The 22853-nt window shown below is 41.8% G+C and overlaps 1 protein-coding gene across 1 annotated transcript in view; it reads left to right on the forward strand.

Annotated features, from left to right (window-relative positions):
- Window positions 1-22853, forward strand: part of DNAI1 (dynein axonemal intermediate chain 1) — a 394766-nt gene that overhangs the window by 98147 nt on the left and 273766 nt on the right. The window contains exon 5 of the mRNA XM_033935572.1: window positions 10551-10677. Within this exon, the coding sequence (XP_033791463.1) occupies window positions 10551-10677 (127 nt within the window). The remainder of the gene's footprint in view (window positions 1-10550; window positions 10678-22853) is intronic.

The following is a 22853-nucleotide window of genomic DNA, read 5'->3' on the forward strand; positions in this document are numbered from 1 at the left end:
GTCGCGGCAGTTCGGGTAGAGGAGTGATGGCATCGCGATAGGGGAGATGAGGCATCTCTCCTGCCGCGATGCTTGTGGTGGGTAGGTTGCCGGGCCGCTGAACTGATGGCGCCAGCAGCCATCAGCTCAGCGGCCCCTTTTTCTGCACTTAGACCTGGTTTGACTTCGTCTAAGTCAAAAAGGTCTAAGTGCCGACTAGGCAACCTGTTGTACGCCTAAGTGTAGGTCGGCCCACCTCCCGCCCACTGCCCGCCCTTTCCCCTCCTCTAAACACACCTCTTTTCTCTCTGTGTTTAGTGGCAGGGGAAAGGCCTAAGTTGTTTTTAGATGCGTCTAAAAACCAGCTTTGGTTATGGGTACTTGGACGAGCAAGGCTTTTTGATCGTCCAAGTAGCCATTTAGGACACTTTTTAGACTTTTTTTTTAAATTATTATTAACCTCCTAGTATTTTAGGCATTACGCTTTTTAAAAAATGGCTATAGCATCATAATTGTATTTAATGCATACATTTTTGACCAATAACAGAAACTCTGTAATCATGTAACAAGACCAACATGATATTTGTCACATATAACAAGAATAATGTTGTTCATAAGCTACCCAAGTTTAATAATGATATTGTCCAGTTATCCAATGCCTTCATCAGTCTCGCTAATAGCTTGTTTGATATCCCTTAGCCTTGATTATTGCCTCACATCTTCTTGGCATGCTGTCCACAAGTCTTGGATATCAATAGGTGTTATGGGAAACTAGGAAATGATTATTGCTGCTTGTTTGTTGGACAGTCAATTTGCTGCTACTGCTCTCTTTAATCTGGCCCAGAGGTTCTCAATGGGGTTGAGATCTAGGCTGTTTCCTGGCCAGTGCAGCAACTCAGCCTTGTTCTCTTTGATCCAGGTGGGCATTTTTTGGCTGTGTGGCATGAGCCGTCATCCTGTTGAAAAATGAATGGTCGACTGGCTGAAGGACCTCCTTTATGCATTTGTCAGCATTTATCACTCCAAGCACCTGCAATTGACCCACATCTCTGGACATGCAGCCCCACACCATCACACTCTGAGAATGCTTCATGGTGGCAGTAGTACACTCTGGCAAGCAGTCCTTGCCTGGTTGCTGATGGAACATAGTGAACACTGTCACTGCCAAATATAGAGATTTATGTTTAAATGATTTTTATTATTCCAGCAGTAAGAAGCAAATACAAACAGTAGCACCAGTCAGGAAATAACATTGTCAACAATATAATCGGTTCCCCTCCCCTCCCCAAGAATCCATGGCCAGTCCAACAGCTGAGAGTGGGAATAAAATCTTAAAGATTATATAGAGATTTAAATCTCATCCACTGCTCTGTGGTCCAGCTGGCATGCCCCCCCCCCCCTCCGCCTTCCAGCCTTTGTCCCAAAATCATGCTCCTCCCATGTCCCAACGCGCTCCTTCTCCCTCTCTCCTTTCGTCCCAGATCATGTCACCTCTCTCCCTTACTTGCTCGAGCTGCACTCGCTCCTTCTGCCTTCAGCAGCATTCATTACAGGGACACAGGCAGCAATTCACACGCTGCATGTGGCTGACCCACAAGCCTTCCTGCTGACGTCAACTCTGATGTCAGAAAGAAGGTTTCCGAGTCAACTACATGCAGCGTGTAAACCGTTGCCAGTGTGTCCCTGCAACGAGAGCTGCTGAAGGCAGAAGGAGGTAATTGGAAGGCTTTCCTCTGACGTCAGCTCTGACATTGGAGGGAAGCCCTCTGGGTCAGCTTCGAGGGGGGGTGGGTGGGCAGGAAGGAGGGATCCCCGGCAGCGGCTTTGTAGGGCAGGCTGGCAATATGCTCGGCAGCAGCCAGTGCCATTTATCCCCAACAAGCAGCTCGCATACCCCTAAGGATACGTGTACTTTTTCCTTAAAAAACCCACAGCAACAGGAGGGCATCCGTTGAAAATCAGGGGTGGGAAATTTCATGGCGACACCAAAAAATATTTCTTCACCGAAAGGGTGGTTGATCGCTGGAATAATCTTCCACAACAGGTAATTGAGGCCAGCAGCGGGCCAGATTTTAAGAAAAGATGGGATTGGCATGTGGGATCTCTTCATGGAGGTAGTTAGGGGGTGAGCCATTAGTGTGGGCAGACTAGATGGGCTGCGGCCCTTTTCTGCCGTCTTGTTCTATGTTTCTATGTACCGCGTGTTGAGAAACTCTGGCCTTACACAATCTCAAATAGCCTGGCAAACCATTCTACAAATATGGACCTGCTACTGTGTTGCATTCTCTTGTAATGTGTTTCCCCAAGTGCTTCAATTGACAATCTCATTGCCGACTCTGACCTCAATGATCATGAAGGCGTATATAAAATCTAGAACAATGCCTGCATTTGAGAAGGAGATTTAAAAAAAAAAAAAAAAAAAAGTTGAGGTTTCTTATCTTTAACAGTCTGCCAGCTCCCTTCACCCATCATTTGACAGGCCTTTTCTACTAGTATATATAACAGGTAAATCTGGGGTTATTCTGTGATAAAAACATTTACTGGGCTCTTATTTTATCTAATGTGGCCGTGCTTTAATGCAAATTTCCTATAGCTTGTTATGTGATAGAAGCCCAATAAACATCACAGAATAAACCCAAATGTACCTGTTGTGGAATACATTAGTGAAGACACTGTCAAATGATGAGTGGAGGGAATCAGTTAAAGCCTGGGCTTGCTGCCAGCTGTGCAGCCAAGCTTTCCTACTGCTGCCACAGAAGCTGCCAAGGCCCCCAGCCCAGCAGCTGAACAGCTAGGCTGCCTCATCACAACTCATGCCTCCAATTTGCTGCAACCTTTGTAACTGTCAGCGCCCTGGCTCCCTGCCAGTTTCTTCATGCTAGACTGCGCCGATTGCAATAAATACGATATCCATAAACCGCCGCCGTTTGCTTAGGACAGTTATGATGAATGATATAGCAGAAGAAATAAAGAACTGGCTGGAACAAGCAAAGCACAGTAGAAATGAGTGATATGAAAAAATAAAAGGATGGGGAAATGGAAAATATAGTATAAAATAACAGATACATATTAATTTCAAAATAAATAGCATACATATTAAACTAAAAATCATAAATAGAAATGTATAAAAATAGGTAAAAAAAATTGAGACAGAGAAACAAAATTATTGAAAAAATCCTAAAAAGGGAAGGGAGGATATATTTCCTTGGGGGAAAATGTTGCTTGAAACATTTGTCTCCATTACCCCGACTAGAGCGATACTTGATCCATGTGATACTAGTGTTTTGTAATCTATGGCATCCGATATTGGGCCATATGTAACACAGTTGGTAAATAAATCTTGCAAGGCTGGATGTCTTCCTGTTGGTTGTAAACAATCCACAGTTACACCAATTTGAAAAGTGTGGGCTCAGATAGTGAATGTATGGCTAACTATCACCCCAATATCTGTTGTCCCATTTTGGGGTAAAAAAATTTTTAAGTCTTAGTACACATCATCCAGATGGAATTCACAGAGTATAAAGGAATACAATCAAATGCAAAAGGGGTAGGAGGCAAAGGGATAAGAAACTGGCACATATTCCAGAGGAGATACAGAAACAACAAAATCTGCAGACAACGTTAACAATTTTAACAAAGACCATTTACGTAAAAAAGGTCCTGTGGAATCAGATTTTTTGCCAAATAAGATTCATATCTATAGGTTCAACAAGTTAAGTTCCACCATTTATCGTAGGAAAGTTGCTTCAAATCTTTCCGGGAGGCACACAACACCTTTAAGGCTATGGCTAATAAGACATCCATTAAGGTACGATCAGAATTATTTGAAAAACGTAATGAAGTACAAAAAATTTTACAAAGACTTTGCCAGACCTTGGACCAGTAACTACTAGAAAAAGGGCAGTCATATAGCATATACCTAAGAGTACCTGAAGAGAGGGAACAAGGCCAACATTTGTCTGAGAGGGCACGGCCTAGGTGAGAAGATCCTACAGGGGTCCAGAAGGCTCTGTGTAGGAGAAAAAATAGGGATTGACAGGTAGCATTTTGGGGTAAAATAATTGAGAAAATGGTTTTGAGACAATTAGATGAGTATATAAATGGGATTGACTATTTAGATACATTACAATTTGGATTCAGACAGGCTCATAATATAGAGTTGCTGGTTTTGATATCTTGTGTCCCTTGATGTTTCAGGGGCATCATTCAGTAAATTTGGAATTGTTTTGAAGGAAATTACAAGGATTGAGGTTGCAAGATAGAAGTATTTGAATGGTTCTCTTCTTACATGTGTGGGAGATCGTTTCGAGAAAAAAAATAGAGGTTTAGTCTCTGAACTAAGATCAGTCAATTCAGGCATCTGCAAGGGTCTGCCTTATCTGCTTTATTATTTACTATTTATATGGCAGGAATAGCTGCAATTTTTTCAGAGCTTACAGGTGTATTATAGACTTTATGTTGATTATATTCTGTTCCCCCCTCCCCCCCTTGGAGGAGATAAAGAAGATAATAAAACGAGATTAAATAGCTGCATGAGGAAAGTGGTCCACTGGATGAGTGTGCATGATTTGAAATTGAATGTTAATAAGACAGAGGTGTTAATAGTGGGAAGAGACAAAGAAGAAGAAGATCTGGGGGTTGTGACTATGTTGGGGACACAATTGCCAATAAAAAAGAGATGTTGGTATTGGGGGTATGGTTAGACTCTGCATTGACAATGGGATATCAAATTTTAAAAACAATCCAAATGGGATATGCACAATTGCATGTGCTATATAGGTTGAAGCCAATGTTGTTACTACCCTATGATTTTCTTACTGTGGTACAAGTTTTGATAATAGGTAGATTAGACTATTGCAATGCATTGCTTTTGGGGGTGGTGAAAACGTAAGAGTAAAGCATTGCAAGTATTGATGAATTCTACAGCAAGAATAATAACAGGCACTTCAAAAATGACTCATATTATGCCTATTATCTACCAAAAAGGAGAGGAATATAGTGCATGCATGAGTCAGGGATTTGATGTTCTCTGTTTCAGGTACCACTCTTTGAGTTTTGTTTTGGGTTTTTATTAAACTGCAGTAAGCATTAATGCATGCGTATCGCAGCTTTAAAAGGGTTTCTGCAGAATGTGCTGGTGTCCCGCAGTAAATTTGCGCATATACACACCGTGTGTTAAAAATAAATGTTATTTTCTGTGAAGAGAGCAGTTTGGGTGTGGCGAATGGACATTTCTTGAATTTGTTCAGGCTTGTGGCCTTACATGTTTGTATATGGAAAAGGTACTGAGCCAAATCAACAAATTAAAGAGAGATAAATCACCTGGACTGGATGGTATACATCCCAGGGTACTATAAGAACTCAAACATTTAGTATCTAAATTAGGGAATTCCCTTAATCCGCAAATAAAACATTTGGACCAAGAGATAAAAAAACAGAAAGGAGAAATCAATTTATTAAAGCAAGATATGGTATTGTTGAAGTCCGAAATACAAGAAGAAAACAAGGAACTTAAAACAATTAAAAGTAATCAAGATCTACTTGTTAAAGATAATTTAATTATGAAAACAAAATTGGAAGATCTTGAAAATAAGACTCGGGCTAATAATTTGCGCTTAATTAACTTTCCAAAAATTTCATCAATTTCTCCACGAGAAATGATAAAGCGCTACTTTCTGGAGATATTAACAATACCTGAGGATTCTTTACCACCCCTTACAAGAGTATATTATTTGCCTACAAAAAACCAGGATCCTCAAAAGAAAGAAGATGAAGGAATATCGCAGGAAGCACCCTTGGACATTTCCACTTTATTGAAACAATCAGATAGAGAATTGGCTATTCCAGCCACTCTCTTACTGACTGTAGTTTTGGCTCCAGATAAAGACTGGATACTTAAACTTTTCTTTAAAAATAGGTCTAAGGACTTCCTGGGTCTCCATATTCAAATATTTCCTGATGTCTCTAGGGAGACTCAGAAGAGAAGAAGGGAATTCCTAATGTTGAAGCCAGGTGTGACCCAGATTGGAGCTTTTTTCTTTCTTAGATATCGTTCTTTTAAATATGTTTTCGTAGAGCCAGCTCATTTGATTGCTTTTCTTTCTATGAAACGTCTTGAGTGTGGAATACCAACTGTACCTAAGTGATAATTAGCTCTGCATCAGCACAGATTCAGTAATTTTCTTTGTAAAATTATTCTTCAATCTAATTACTCTTTTCGTTAACCTTGGATCCAAAATTGAGGACTAGTGTGTGATTAAGATAAGAAATGTTTCCTTTTTTTCCTTTATACTTTGATCCATTATTAGGATTGGAAGTTAACCTAAATGTTATATTTTCTTGATTATACTTTCTGTACAAGTTATGCTTGATAATAATGTAAAATCTTATAAATAAATAAAAAAAAAAAATAAAAAAAAGAACTCAAACATGAAATTGCTTCTCCACTGATACTTATCTGTAACCTATCATTAAAATCATCTGTAGGACCTGAAGATTGGAGGGTGGCTAATGTTGCATCGATTTTTAAAAACGGTTCCAGGGATGATCGGGGAAATTACAGATTGGTGAGCCAGACTTTAGTGCCAAGAAAAATATTTGAAACCATTATAAAAAAGAAAATTATGGAACACATAGACAAATATAGATTAAATGGGACAGAGTCGGCATGGTTTCAGCCAGGGGATGTCTTGCCTCACCAATTTGCTGCATTTTTTGAAGGTGTGGATAAAGGAGAGCTGGTTGACCTAGTGTATCTAGATTTTCAGAAAGCTTTTGACAAAGTTCCTCATTAAATGGTTCCTGAGAAAATTAAAGAGTCGTTGAATAGGAGGCAATATTTTGTTGGGGATTAGGAATTGGTTATTGGACAGAAAACAGAGGGTAGGGTTAAATGGCAATTTTTTTCATTGAAAGAGGATAAATAGTGGAGTGCTGCAGGCATATGTACCGAGACCGGTGTTATTTAATTTAACATATTTATAAATGATCTGGAAATTGGAACGATGAGTGAGATGATTAAACTGTTCAAAGTATTGATGAATTCTGCAGCAAGAATAATAACGGGCGCTTCAAAAATGACTCATATTATGCCTATTTTGAAGCAAAGGATACAATATAAAGTACCATCAATAATTCAGCTATATGATAAAGCATCTGGACGTTTTCAAGATTTGTTGGAGATAAACCGTCTAAGAAAGATATTAAGATCTGAAAGCAATATTTATTTAATTATTTAAAGGTATATTCCACATATCCTACAATTTTTCTATGTGGATTACAAATTATTCAGTACTCAAGCATTTTTCCCTGTCTGTCCCGGCGGGCTCACGACCGTTTGAATTTTTCTTTCTGGTGGGCAAATCTGTGCTCCAGCTATAGATTGAAAAGATGAATGCCGATAGTTTGGGGCACAGTAATTTCTTTAAATTGGTTTGGGGTCCGTTGACATCTCATATTACTTATATTGACATCTTATATTAGGGATTTGATTATGAATCAGTATTGTTTATTTATTTTCATACACATCCAGGGAAGGGTGGGAGGGGAGGGGAGGGCTTGATTTCTGTCCTAATTTGATCTTTGAATATTTACATGCTTGGGGGGGGGGGGGAGGCAGGGAAGATATTATTAATGTGAATAGAGTAAGGATATTGGGAAGATCTATGTTTTGTGTTGTATGGAATTATCAGTGGGTGGGTGGGAGAAATGGTTGGTTAGGTATATTTGTAAGCTGAATGTGCTTTTATTGATCTATTATATATTATAGATCTGTTTATTGCACTATTGAAGTTTTGAAAATCAATAAAGAATTTAAAAAAAACAAACAACAAAGTTGTTAAAACGTATGCAGACTGAAGTTGCAGGCAAACCGTAGGAAATTGGAAGACTGGGCATCCAAATGCCAGATGAAATTTAGTGTGGAGAAATGCAAGGAATAACCCAAATCATAGTTACCAGATGCTAGGGTCCACCTTATGGATCAGCGCTGAAGAAAAAGATCAAGACAATATGCTGAAACCTTCCACCCAAATTTATGGCAACAGTGGAGTCTTGGCTTTGCCATTCAGTATTATCGTTTTGGACATGAGTGATCCTCAGATCAAGAGGACCTTTTGTTTGCCATGTCTGGCATCTCAAGTCCTACATTTTTGTTACATTGTTTGGTGGAACAGATTATGACAGGTCTGTGGCTCAGTTGAGTGTATCTGGTGATGATTTTTCTGGCATGAGTATGGTTATCCCCAGATCCTACTGTGGCTCTTTGTGACTATGGCAATCTCTTCCAATGCCTATTCTCATAGGGATAGGGAAACTACCTGCTGTACATTACATTACATTACGGATTTCTATTCCGCCTATACCTTGCAGTTCAAGGCTGATTACAAAAGATTTGACTGGACATTTTCCAGTGAAGATACACTTATTATTTTTTTTTTTTTTTTTTAACAACAGAGGAGATATAGCTGGAAAGATTCCGAGGGGGATTTACAAGTTGGATAGCAAATTGATAGCAGAACTGTGTGATATAAACAAATAGATTACATTTAGAGTAGGTAAGATTACAATACATTTCAGGGATCTGTTTACTTGCTAGGTGATTTGGGGAGGATTTTATAGGGGAGAATTATCTGGAGGTAGGTGAAGAGGGGTTAAGATATTTGGATGAATTTTTTGAAAAGCAGGGTTTTGATTTCTTTTCGGAATGTTTTGAGGTCGCCCGTCGTCATCAGCAGATTGGAGATGGAATGGTTGAGTTTTGCTGCTTGTGTTGCCAGAAGGTTGTCAAACATTTTCTTGCGCTGTGTGCCTTTGAGTGGGGGGAAGGCAAAAGGGTTCGGGGTTCTTCTGTGTCTTGAGGTGAAGATCTGGTTTAAGCGGTTGTTTAGGTAGAAGGGGGAAGAGCCATTTAACGCTTTGAATAATAGGCAGTAGAATTTGAATTGTTTTCGTGCTTGTATGGGTAGCCAGTGAGAGTCTAAGAAGGCAGTTGTAATGTGATCATATTTGCCTAACCCGTGCTGTCTACAATTCTTGGATGCTGAATTGGCTAAATTGTTGATGTCGAGGCCAATTATTGATTAAGTGCCAACTGGCACTAATTAATGGCTGCAAGCATATTTGCTCTATAACCTGTGTGCCTTTATTGTATGGTGATTCCTCCAAAACCCACCCAAAACTTGCTGTACCCATCTGTACACCACAACAATATCCCTTATGCCTACAGGTGTCATCTTAATGCAGGTACAGTAGGTTTTTGAGGGCTCACCATACAATTTAAGAAAGATATAGTGACATCTGTACCTAGAACTTTTAATGTGAAATTCACTACAGTAACCTCTGCTCTCTGGGCTCAAATGTCTTCTTAGGCTGAGAACTTTTCATACCCCCCCCCCCCCCTGTAATACAGGCTAGAATGTACAGGGTGGTTGGGGGTTTTTTGTTGTTGTTTTTTTTTTTTTTACATCTTTGGATGACCACTAGGGGAGTAAGGGGAGCATGTCTTAATCCCTTCAGTGGTCAACTGGTCTATTTGGATACCTTCTTAGCATTTAGATGCGGTTAAAACAGGTCTAGCTCTAAATGTCTTAAAAAAGCCAGCTTAGGGACCTTTTGTTAAAGGTTTGATTATGCCTGAGGAGCGTCCAAGTCTTAAGCCCTTCCAAAACATGCCTCTTAACATGCCCCCTTAAGATTTGGACGCACTGGAGACAAAACAACCAGACAGATGTCTAGAAAGTCTGTTTTGAGAATGCCCTCTTGGACATTTTGAGTAGTAAGACGTCCAAGTGCTGGTTTATGTTGTCTTTTGGATGTCTTATCTTTTTTGAAAATGAGCCCTTAAGCCACTTCATACATGCTTTTTATACAATGTTGCTTAGGATATTTTTGTGTATAAATGACTTTTTTTTTGCTGCATTTACCTATGCAAGAGATGTATAACTGCAGATTTTGAATTATAATATTACCTTTTTAATTTTTCTATTTACGAGTGTCTTGCTCTTTCCTTCTATACTGTTGGCCTTTTCTGTTTTTCCTAAGTAGTAAATTTAAAACAAACTGGAGAAAATATGTCTTCCCTCGGTGTGTAAATCAGGGGTGTCCAATGTCGGTCCTCGAGGGCCGCAATCCAGTCGGGTTTTCAGGATTTCCCCAATGAATATGCATGAGATCTATTAGCATTCAATGAAAGCAGTGCATGCAAATAGACCTCATGTATATTCATTGGGGAAATGCTGAAAATCCGACTGGACTGCGGCCCTCGAGGACCGACATTGGACACCCCTGGTGTAAATAAACTCTGAAATTTGTCGCCAGAGAATGTAGTGAAAGCACTTAGCTTAGCAGGGTTTAAAAAGGGTTTGGATAATTTCCTAAAAGATAAGTCCATAAGATGGACTTGGGAAAACCCACTGCTTATTTCTAGGATAAGCAGCATAAAATCTGTTTTACTCTTTTGGGATCTTGCCAGATTCTTGTGACCTGGTTAGAAATAGGATACTGGGCTTGATGGACCTTCAGTCTGAACCAGTATGGCAACTCTTATGTACTTCTGTCTATTTTATTTGTAGGAACGAGCATACAAACCAATAAGCATGGTTGAGCAACTGGCTGTTCATTTCAGCCTCGAAGGTCACATGTTGCATAAGGACTCCGATGAAGCCAGGCGTCAAAGAGCAAGAGTGGACTCCACTGAAGGTAAACTTATATATGTCCATTGCTGGCATGAACATGTTCATTTGGCCCAAACATATCAATCACTTTTATTGTCAGAGAGGGTAACTTACCATTCTCTGCAAGGGTTTCTCACAGCGTGTCTCTATAAAGATTTAAATCAGTTTTATAGCATTATTGGTATTTGTGAAGAAAAACTTCCAATAAGTCTGTTGTTTTTTCCAAAGTGTCGCTTTACACTTGTGAAGGGGTAAGAAAAGTTAGCACCTATTTTTCATTTTATAAATTGCTAGCATAAATGACAGGCAACAACATTTACACTGGTCCATAGAAATAGGAATTGAAATGTGCAAGTCTGGATGTGTCAATTCCTGCTAGAAAGGACTTGTATGCACAATTGTGGGCAGTGGAAGCATTTATAGTAGAATCTCAGCTATCTAACATACTAACATAGTAGATGACGGCAGATAAAGACCCGAATGGTCCATCCAGTCTGCCCAACCTGATTTAATTTAAATTTTTTAATTTTTTCTTCTTAGCTATTTCTGGGCAAGAATCCAAAGCTTTACCGGGTACTGTGCTTGGGTTCCAACTGCCGAAATCTCTGTTAAGACTTACTCCAGCCCATCTACACCCTCCCAGCCATTGAAGCCCTCCCCTGGCACCCATGGGGATTGGTGGATGCCAGATAACTGTTTTTCTGTTTGCCTGAGAGTTACTGTACAAGGAGCCAGATCTTGATTCCCTCCCTCCCCAAAGCAGCAGAAGCGACAGCTGTCCTGAGCTGCGAGCCCCCCCCCCCCCACTCCAGTCCTGAAGTAGCAGAAGCAGACAGCGGTCCTGAGTCGCAAATCCCCCTCCCTCCCTCTCTTCCTTACCCAAAGCGGCAGCGCTGAAAACAGGCTGCTCGCAGCCAGCTCTAGCAGGGCCTTTCCTCTGATGCGTCAGAAGTGACATGTCAGAAGAAATGCCCTGCTAGGACTGGCCATAAGCAGCCTGTTTTGAGCATGGCCGCTTCAGGTAAGGAAGAGAGGGAGGAAGGGGGGTTCGCAGCTCAGAACTGCCACCACTTCTACAGCTTAGAGGCATGAGGGAGGGAGGGGGTTCATAGTTCAGGACAGCTTTGAGGGACTTTTTTTGTTTTACCCCAGTAAATTTTTTTTTTTTTTTTTTTTTTGCTGGTTGGGTGAGAGTGCCAGTTAACTGAGATTTTACTGTATTTTGATAATATCAGTATCTAAACTATCAATGGAGCCAACACAACAACATACATATCTTTAAGTGTCAGCATTTACATATGTATGCAGATATTTCCAAACAACCAAAAAAAGTAATGCTTGGAGCTGTTATATCCAACAAATACCGTATATACTCAAATATAAGTTGATCCGAATATAAGTCGAGACCCCTTCACTCCCCCAAACAAGGAGAAAAATGGTTGACTTGAATATGTCGGGCGGCTTAATATTCAAATGTCCTGCCCTGTCAGGCTCTGCACCCAGCCCACTCCCTGCCAAGCTCTGCACCCAGCCCCCTGCCCTCCCCTGTCAGACTCTGCACCCAGCACCCTTCCTTCCTTCTTTTCCCTATCAGACTCTGCACTCTCCCTCCCAGGCTCTGCTCTCTGTCCCCCCTCCCTGCCCTATCTTCATACCTCTGCCGATCCCTGGTGGAGGTGCAGCGGGCAGGAGCAAGCTTTCCAAATTCTTGCCCTGCTGCTAACCGGCTGTGCGATTCAATTTCTTCATCTGAGCGGCACGAGCAGCAGCGCAATTTGGTGCTGAGCGGCTTCCTTACTGGCTCCTGTGAATTAGCCGCTCAGCGCCGAGAAGCAGCGCCAAATCACGCTGCTGCTCGTGCAGCTCAGATGAAGAAATATTTGGATCCACATGTGTACTTATGCACTCTACCCATGCTCTGCCCAAACTTCTCCCCTATGCACATTTACCGGCATGGTGTATACTTCTCAACTGGTCACTATTCTGTACGTGGTCATTTTATGCCCATAAATAAGGGTAAGGGTCCATGGGTCATGTTTTTTATCATATTGCTTTTCTATGATAATGGTTCCTTATGCTACATGCCTTAAACTAAATAGAGACAGTCCCCGGGTTAAGAACAAGTTACGTTTTTAAAGCTGTTCTTAAGTCGGATTTGTATGTAACTCAGAACTTGTAGATTTAAGATTCTTGCTGCTTACCTCTGCTCCCAGCTGACAAAAGAGATCCCTCGTATCATGATGAAGTGCATTTATCAGCTAATATGGATGCATCTATGGAACATCTGGCTTGATGACTACTTCAGTTCTTAAACAAATATGGCTCACTTCTTGCCTTTTGCCCCAAATTAGGGATATCTTTTAAAATTGTCCTATGGAGTGCCATTCTCTGTATAAAAGTTTGGAATGTTCCTGCTATGTTACACTTTTTTACATTTTGCTTGGTTTCCAAAATAACAATGTTCTACTCTTGGTCAGAAAATTACTGACGCTTTTGGGGCCAGTACTATTTGGTTAAATTTAATTTTGTATAACTTGAAACAAAGGGAGAGTCTTCTTGAGATTAATGTTTAGATCTGACAGATCCATCGTTGTTTTTGGTGGTGATTCATTTGCAATATGTCTGCTGGGCATTCTTCAGTCACCTTATCTGAAAATAAACTATCTCTAAATGAACCTTAAATAGTGTATATAGTTTAAACATAACCACATATGCTCAGAGTTGAGTAGCCATGCCAAGGATCAAAGCCCCGGCCTAGAGCAAGACCCACCACCCAATCATTGCACATGTGAACAATATTTGAATGCAATCTCTAAAGTGGATGATTGAATTAATCAAAATTGATATTAAAGTGAAAAATTTATCTTGAAGATTTAAAGGGTCCCGACGTGGACCGACATATCAATATGTAACGTGCATTTCTTGAAACAGAATGGATGGTGAACAATGTTTAAGCTTGTCATCCAAGTGATTCTGTCATAAATATGTTTTTAAATGAATCTTCTTTTCCTCCGGCTGGATGGCTTCAATTTTGTGTATATGATATGGATTGTGGCACATAATTAATCTCCATGTGTCGCTGTCATTTCTCTGACCCTTTATTCAGTGCATGAAGACTATTAGCACTGTTCGACCTACAAGTTAGTGTTGTTATGTTCCAATGATCATACCCTAATATAGCTTTTTGTCTACATTAAGCAAGCGTTTACAGTTAATCTTAAATTGTAAGAAATGAAAATACTAATATTTTCTAATATTGTTAATTATTGCAGAATAACACAGAGAGGGTGAACACTTAAATTGTATAACACTTGCAAATGATCAGGTCTGGTCAAATAACTACAGAGAAACTATAAAGATATTACTTATATATATATTTCTAATAAGGGCAGGGGTCACTAAAGAGGTAATATAAAGAATATATTAATAAAATAGTAATGGAAAACTAAATGAAATAATGGTAAAATTTCAGAAAGAGTTTGTCTAATATTATTTATATACTGTGTTTTCTTTCATCTCTCCTAACTGCTGCTCTTCCTGGGGATTCTATCAGCTGGTTCAACACAGCTTTCCCTGTCCCTATATAACCTATATAGCTTGTATAGCCTGCTTATTTAACTTGTACAAACTGCAAGTCATAGATTGTTATAAACTGCACCTATAGCCTGTTACCGCAAGTAAAACCACATGTATAGCCAATATACGCCTGATCCTGACCCTGTTCTAAGTTCTCCTATAGGACACTATTCAGTTGCTAAGTGCCTGACCTTGTTCAAAATTTCTTATTTGACACTATTCAGTTCCTAAGTGCCTGTCCTTGTCCACAGCTTCTTATAGGACACCATCCAGTTGCTAAGTGCTTAGTTCCATCAAGGTATGCTAAGTCTGTCTAGTCCTCTCTCTACCTAGTTGTCTAGATCCTCTTCTTGCTTAGATACCAAGTTGCCTAACTTTAAAAAAAAAAAAAAAATAAAAAAAAATATATATATATATATATTTTCACAACCCAAAAGCTCACCAAAGGCTCACCAACCTCTCACCATGAAGCCACCCTCGTGGCCCTTTCTCCTCCTACTTTGCTTTTCCTTCAACTCCACCCTCTGCATAATACCTCCTTCTCCCGATCTTCTCAATTCCGCAAATACCAATAATATCTGCCCTGGCCTCAAAATCCCCACGCTGATTTGCACCAGACCACAACCTCCCAAAATCCCCCCCCCCCCCGAAGAATCAACCATGCTTCTTTAAAGTCTGTTTCCCCTGCCAATCTCCCCAACCTTGCCTCTGACTCGCTCACCCCAGTCCCAATGCTTTATTGCAACGCAAGATCCGCTTGCAACAAGATTCAAATTCTGAAGGACCTACTTGAAGATTCTGACCCTGGTTTCCTATGCATCACGGAATCATGGATTAAAAAAGATGACCTATTTACACAAAATGAACTCTGCTCCCATGGCTACCAAGGTCTCTTTTCATCTAGATCTAACCGTAAAGAAGGTGGCCTGGCAATTCTCTACAAATCCTTTTTCGATGTTCAGCTCCTCGAAAGGGGTTGCCACACCTCACTAGAATACATGCTTGCTTCCGTCAACGAACTTCACCCTCACCCACTGGGCATCCTGCTCCTATACCCCCACCTACCCCTTGGAACAACTCCTCCGAACTCATCCTTGAGACTATAACAAACGCCTTCCTCAAGTTCCAAAGATTATTGATCATTGGAGACATCAATCTCCACCTAAATGACATCACCAGCTAGGATACGATTGAACTTATTAGTTTCCTCACCTCCCTTGGCCTCACCCCCCCTGCACCATCCCCAACCCACGAAAAGGGGCACACACTAGACCTCATTAGCTTCCTCAACCTTACCGCTCACAAGACGTCAATTGACGACACTCGCTGGGAACATGTCCCCTGGTCTGACCACTTCCTAGGGGCTTTCTGTCTCCCCATCTTTATGTCGCACCTTGGGGCTCCACCCCATACTTCCAACCCCATTACCTTCCGCAAAAAAATCACAAGTGACCTGTTCTGGTCTAAATTTCTCAATCTATTCTCCTCTGCCCCTAAGCCTGCAGATTCAGGTACTAATTGGCATAATAATAATAATAATAATAATAATAACTTTATTTTGTATACCGCCATACCCAGAGAGTTCTAGGCGGTTCACAGCAGTTAATAAGATTACACAAGAAAATAGCCTTGGAATTTACAATTTTTTGGAGTGTACAAGTCGTTGAAGTTAAACAGGAGTTTAAAATGCCATCAGTAGGAATATACAAGGAGTATGATATAAGGAATATGCGAGGAATATATAGGGAATATAGTACATGGAATATACAAGAGTGTACAAAAATTTTTATTTATTTATTTATTTTAATTTTTTTTTTTTTTTTATAGGGAAAAAACATACCGGTCAGGGAGGTTAGTTGGTTTGGAGGGAACCTTGGGGGGGGAAGGAGGAGGTTTAAGTGTATTGAAGGGAGTAGAAGTCGCGAGTGGGAGTGGTAGAGATTCTGTCTGTGGAATAAGTGAGTTTTGAGTTTTTTTCTGAAGTCCAGGTAAGTGGGGGCGTCAAGTATAATTTGGGCAAGCCATGAGTTTAGTTTGGCCGCCTGGAAGGAGAAGGTTTTGTTAACGAATCGTTTGAGAGGACATAGTTTTAGGGAGGGGAAGGCGAACAGATGAATTCTGCGAGAGTTCTTACTGTTGTGGTTTAATTTAAAGTGGGGGATGAGGTAGCTTGGGGATAGACCAAACACTGTTTTGAAGCTGAGGCATGCGAACTTGAACAGTACTCTGGATTCAAATGGCAGCCAGTGCAGTTTATGGTAGAAAAGGGTGATATGTTCCCATTTATTAAGGCCAAATATAAGGCGGACGGCAGTGTTCTGAATCAGTTTTAGTCTCCTGGTGGTTTTCTTCATGGCGCCTAGGTAAATGATGTTGCAATAATCAAGGATGCTGAGAATGGAGGGTTGTACTAGCAGTCGGAATGAGTTGTCATCAAAGTATTTTTTTATGGTGCGGAGTTTCCAGAGCGCCGAGAAACATTGCCTGACGGTAAGATCAGTGTGCTTTTCAAGGGAAAGGTGTTTGTCTAGGGTGACTCCTAGGATTTTTAGGGTTTGTTCTAGGGGGAAGTCCGATCCATTCACTTGGATTGAGGTATTTTTGAGTTTGTCGTTGGGGGAGGCCAGGAAGAATTTAGTTTTGTCAGCTTTTAGTTTTAGTCTATAGGATAGCATCCAGAGTTCTATCTGCCTGAGTATGTGTGATATAGAATCAAGCAGCTCTAGGGTGAAACTGGTTAGTGGGATGATTATTGTGATGTCGTCTGCGTAAATGAAGAATTTGAGCTTGAAGTTGTGCAGGAGGTTTCCCAAGGAGACGAGATAGATATTGAATAGGGTGGGGGATAGTGGTGAGCCCTGGGGGACACCACAAGAGTTGTCCCAGCTGTGGGAGAAGGAGTCTATTTTTTAGAAATCCGTTGAACCAGCTGAGAACCTGTCCGGAGATGCCGATGTGTGCGAGGCAGTTTAGGAGAATGGTGTGGTCAATTAGATCGAAAGCGCTGCTTAGGTCAAGTTGCAAGATTAGGGCGCTGGAGCCCTGGCAGAAGAGTGAGTGCAGGTGGTAGAGTAGAGAGGCAATGATGGTTTCGGTGCTGTGGCCAGAGCAAAAGCCTGATTGGTTGTCGTGTAAGATGTCGAATTTGTCCAGGTATGTGGTGAGTTCAGCCTATACTGCCCCTTCAGATATTTTGGTGACTAGTGGGATGCTGGCGATAGGTCTGTAATTAGATGGGATGTTGGGAGGTTCTTTTGAGTTTTTTATAATTGGAGTTATCAGGATGTGGCCTTGCTCTGCTGGGAAGTTTCCGGCGGATAGTAGAGCGTTGACCCATGTCAGCATGTAGGCTTTGAAGTGGGCTGGGGCAGTTTTCATGACATTTGGGGGGCAAGTATCCAGTCTGCAGTAGGAGTTATTGTATTTGCTGTAGTATTTGTTAAAGGATTGCCAGTCTATGGGTGTGAAATGGTTCCAACTTAGGTCGGTTCTGGATCCTAGAACACAGTTGGATGTGTTTGTGTCATTGAGGATGGGGAAGTACCCGTGGAGGTTGGCCGGGGGTGTTATAGATGATCTTAATTTTTGTATTTTGGAATTGAAGAAGTCAGCTAGGGTGCTGGCTGTTAAGGTGGAATCCTCCCGGGTGTTCGTGACTGTCTCGAGATTGTAAAGGTCGTTGACCAGGTTGAAGAGGTTTCTACTGTTAGTGACGTTTCCTATTTTTTGGGTGTAGAAATTTTTTCGTTTTTCCTTGGTGAGGTTTTTGTAGTTTTTTACTTTTGATCTCCACTCAACCCTGTACTCTTGAGTACCAGATTTAGACCATAATCTTTCTGACTTTCTTAGGTCTCTCTTTAGCAGTAGCAGCTCGGAGTCAAACCATCCCTCTAGATTTGTGCTTCTCTTTCTGCGGATTTTTAAGGGGGCAATTTTGTTTAGAATGTTTGTGCTGTCTTTAGTCCATGAGGACATGAATTGATCTGTTTCTGCATTCTGAGTAATGATATTCTCGTATTGGGACCAGAATTCTATTGGGTCGATCTTACCTCTGGAAGTGTGGGTTTTATTAGTTCTTTTTTTATTGTTTATGTTGGCTCTTTGTAGGCAGTCAATAGTGAAGTAACATAGTCTGTGGTCAGACCATAGGGAGTCTGACCAGCTATCTTCTTTCCAGTAGAGTTTGGGGTTGATTGGTTCTTTAGAGGAGAAAGTCACCAGGTCTAACTGATGACCTTTTTGATGGGTTTTGGTTGGGGGTGGTGTGAAGTAGTCTAATTGAGAGATGAGTGACCAAAAATCTGATATTTCTGGTTGGTCTGTTTGCTCTAGGTGAATGTTGATATCACCACATAGTAAGTTGTATGAGCTTGCTAGGGAGTTGGTTATCAAAAATTCCATGAAGTCCTCCTTGGCTAGGTTCCATTTTTTTGGTGGGACATAGAACAAAATAGTTGTTAGGGATGCTGTTAGGGTTTTTGAGGTTAGCGATACTGACAATATCTCTAAGTTGGGCGAAGATTCAGAGTTAAGAATAGTGCAATTTAGGTGGTCTCTGTAGATTATTGCTAATCCTCCTCTCCTTCCCCAGGCTCTAGCTAGAGTTATAATCTTGAAGCCTGGGGGGAGACAATCTTTGATAATGATGTCGCTATCTGATAGTAGCCAAGTTTCTGGGTCGCTCTCTCCAAATCCACCTATCTTTCCCTCGCCCCCCTTTCCACTAAATCCATCTCCTATCCCCGCAAGACCCCTTGGTTCCTCCCATATCACAGAGAGCTAAAACAGAAATGTCGAGCTCTGGAGCGCATATGGAAAAAATCAAAATGTCCTATAGACAGACAGTCCTGGAGAGTCAATATCAAGCTGTACAATACAGCACTAAAAAAGCAAGAAAGAACTTCTATGGTGACAAAATCTTCAGGTCCAACAATCAAAGCAGTACTCTATTCAACATCTGGCGCTCCCTAACCTCCAAAAGAGACCCCACCTTGCTCCCCTCCTCTCCCTCAGTCGATGTTCTAGCAAAATTCTTCAACGATAAGGTTTCTTCCTTGAGATGCTCTTTCCCTCCTTCAGTCTCTTACAACTCCCTAGTGCCCACCGATTCCACTCCCACCCTAATGGTCTCCAACCCTATCCCAGCTGATAGATCCTGGACCACCTTTGAGCGCGTATCTGAATCCCTGGTCCTCAATCTCTGCCTCAAACTGAAATCCTGTATTTGCTCCTTGGACCTATTCTCCTCCTACCTATACAAAAACATTCCTGCTCAGACTATTTCTTCTATCACCATTCTCATAAACTCTGCCCTTCAGTCGGGCCATTTCTCCCCAGAAATGGGTCATATCGCCTTGACCCCACTACTGAAAAAATCTGACCTTGACTCTTCCATACCATCCAGCTATCGCCCAATTGCAAATATCCCTCTCCTAACCAAAATGCTAGAGTCCATCATTTCTTCCCAACTCTCATCATACTTAGAGAGATTCACTATTCTTTTACCCTATCAATATGGCTTTCGTCCTAACTTCAGCACCGAATCCCAACTGTCTTCCCTGATTTCAAGGGTTCAACAACTTCACTCTCAAAACAAGTTCGCCGTCATCCTACAATTTGACCTTTCTGCTGCTTTCGACGTTGTTCACCATGATATTCTTGTTTACCAACTCTCTGAGATAGGTATCAACTCCACAGTCCTAGGTTGGTTCTCTAAATTCCTCTGGTCTCGTTCTTACATTGTTAACATGAATGGCACCTCATCCTCCCCCTGGAAACTGAATTGTGGAGTCCCGCAAGGCTCTCCACTATCCCCTATCCTTTTCAACATCTATATGTCCTCCCTAAAACTCCTCCACTTATCCCCCCTTGAAACAATTTACACTTATCCAGACGACATCCTCGTCCTCCTCGAGATCGATTCGAACCTACAATCCTGGGCCCACACTGTGCAAATGAAATTGAATGAGTCCAAAACAAGACTTCTTTGGCTCAGTCCAAAACTAGATCACCTACCCACCTCCATCCCACTACCCTCTGGCTCCTCTCTGCAGCTTGAGTTCTCGAGCAAGGTCTTGGGCATCATCATTGATTCCACATTGTCCTTCAATGACCACCTCCAATCCTTGGTAAAAAAAATGCTTTTTCAGCCTTCACATGCTGAGGAAAGTTAGATCCAGCTTCCATCAAAAACATTTTACCCTCCTTGTCCAATCCATCATCCTCTCCACATTGGACTATTGCAACTCTATCTACTTAAGCCTAACTAAGAAAAACCTCCACAGACTCCAACAAATTCAGAATGCCGCAGCCAAGCTCATCTTCGCTAAAAGTAAATTTGACCATGTCTCCCTGCTCCTGGCCAAGCCCCACTGGCTTCCGATAATCGCCAGGGTCCACTATAAATGTGCCTGTTTAACTTTCAAAATCCTATATGGTATCCTCCCTCCCTTTATCCCTCTTTCTTGGAATTCCTCAAACCCTAATACCACCAGATCCTCCCACAAATTAAAACTATCCTTCCCCTCGCTAAAAGGCATTTCCCACACAGGAAAGCTAGGGACCTCCCTCCACTTCAAAATCACTGAGCTCTGGAACAACCTTACCTCCCCTCTTCGGAACTTGAGCTCTCTCCAAGTTTTCCGCAAACATCTGAAAACGTAGCTTTTCTCAAAAAATGTAAGTCTCCCTCCAACTTAGGAATCAAGGAAACTCTTATATCTTGGCATCCCAAGTCCTCTAAATTTTCTTCACACTTCTACCTCTAACCCTCTGCTGTAGTTCTTTCCTATTTCTCCTACTGTAAACCGCGTCGAGCTCTACGAACGTGGAGATGATGCGATATACAAACCTAAGGATTAGATTAGATTAGATTTGCATATGATAGTAAGAAGTATTGCTGACTCAAACGATGGGAGGGGGCATTCCTGAGACATTGAATACAATGCTTACACTCAAATGAACATTGTATCAAGAGAAGTCAGCAGAATTTACCATAAGGACTATTGTTTAAAAAGATGGTCTAAGCATGTCATATGAAGGGCGAACATGTGAAAGAAGAGAACAGTGCCCAAATATGAGCAGCTGTAAATATGGCCAGGGTCTAAAGAATAAGGGGTGGAGAGATAAGAAATAGGTGGGAAGGATTTGAGAGTTTGAACTTTACTGCTCTAACCAATGAGCAGACAGGCAGGAGGGGCTAACTAATGATTTACAGACTATATATTCAATGAATGTACTATACCAGGTGTGTCCATCTTGCCAATTTCTGTGCATAGAGGGCACCCATTTTGGGCCCAATGGCCCAGATTCTGCAAAGTGCGTCCCAATTGTAGGCAGCTGTCTAATCAGCCAATCAGGATGCACGTTTGTTTTTTTTAATGCTCCCCAGGCAGGCCGCCTATATTGAAGGTACCTCCGGGAGCGAGCCTAGGGAACCCGCAAGACCACCTAAGCTTGCCTAAGGCTAGGCAGTAGCCTTAGGCGAACCTAGGTGGCCCTACGCGTCTCCCTAGTAGAGTGGGAGACTCTTACAATGTAGGCCAGCAAAATTCTGGCCTACATTGTAAGTAGCCGCAGTAGCTATACTTATTGCGGCAAGGGATCGCCCTGCCTGCCTCGTCGAAATGAGGAAGACCCGCCTCTTTCCGGCCCATCCCCGATAAGCCTAAGGCTTGATTGGCCAATCAGGCCTTAGGCTTATTGGGGATGGGCCAGAAAGGGGAGGGCCTGCCTCATTTCGACGAGGTGGGCTTGCCGGACAGACAGTAAGAAAACCCAACCGGCTGGCCAACATTGAAAGATTAGTGGAGGGGTGTCCGCTGGAAGGGGGTGCTAGCAGGGGAGTTCTGGAGGGGGGACATCCTCCTGCCAGCAATCAGGAGGGTCTTCTTCCGGCAAGAGGGTTTGGGCACTCTCCTGCCGGCGATCGTTGGGGGGGAGGACAGGCGTCTGAGCCACTATACCTATTGCAGTAGGGAGATCCCTTGTCGCGATAAGTGTAGCAGCCGCATCTACACTAACCTGGTTCTGTAACCGGCGTCTATAACATGGATGTCAGTTACAGAAGGGTGTAAGCCCAATTCTGTCCAGGACATCCCTCCCAGGCGTCCTATACAAAATCCGGGCTAAAATGTAAATAAATTATATTGGTTACTTTATTCAAAGTCTCTCAGAGCCTTACTCATCTTGTGGACTCCTTAGAATGAAACTTAATTTTAATTATTGCTGATCTGCTCAGCATTACTAAGCCAAGTTTCTCTAATTTATTTGAAACGTTGCATGGCTATTAAGATAATTGTATTTTTATTAATATTCAACTAACTGCTAAAATGACCTTTATTGGTACCTTATCCGATCCGTATACCATGATTTAAACTAGAGAATGACACGGTGGCGGTTTACCCGCGGCTACTGCGTTTAGCCGCGGGTAACCCACCAAAAACAGGGAATGAAAATTAGCAGCCTCTGCGGGGACGGGGACAAGGCCATCACCGCCCCGTGGAATGGTGAATGGTCTTGTCACCGCAGTGAGGCATAAAGGATCGTGCGGTCCCCGCAGCCCCCACCAACTTCCTCTCTCCACCTCACCTTAGTTTGCCGGCTTTCTTTTTCGGTGACCGGAAC

Source organism: Geotrypetes seraphini, chromosome 1 (assembly GCF_902459505.1).
Source record: "Geotrypetes seraphini chromosome 1, aGeoSer1.1, whole genome shotgun sequence".
Taxonomy (NCBI): Eukaryota; Metazoa; Chordata; class Amphibia; order Gymnophiona; family Dermophiidae; genus Geotrypetes; species Geotrypetes seraphini.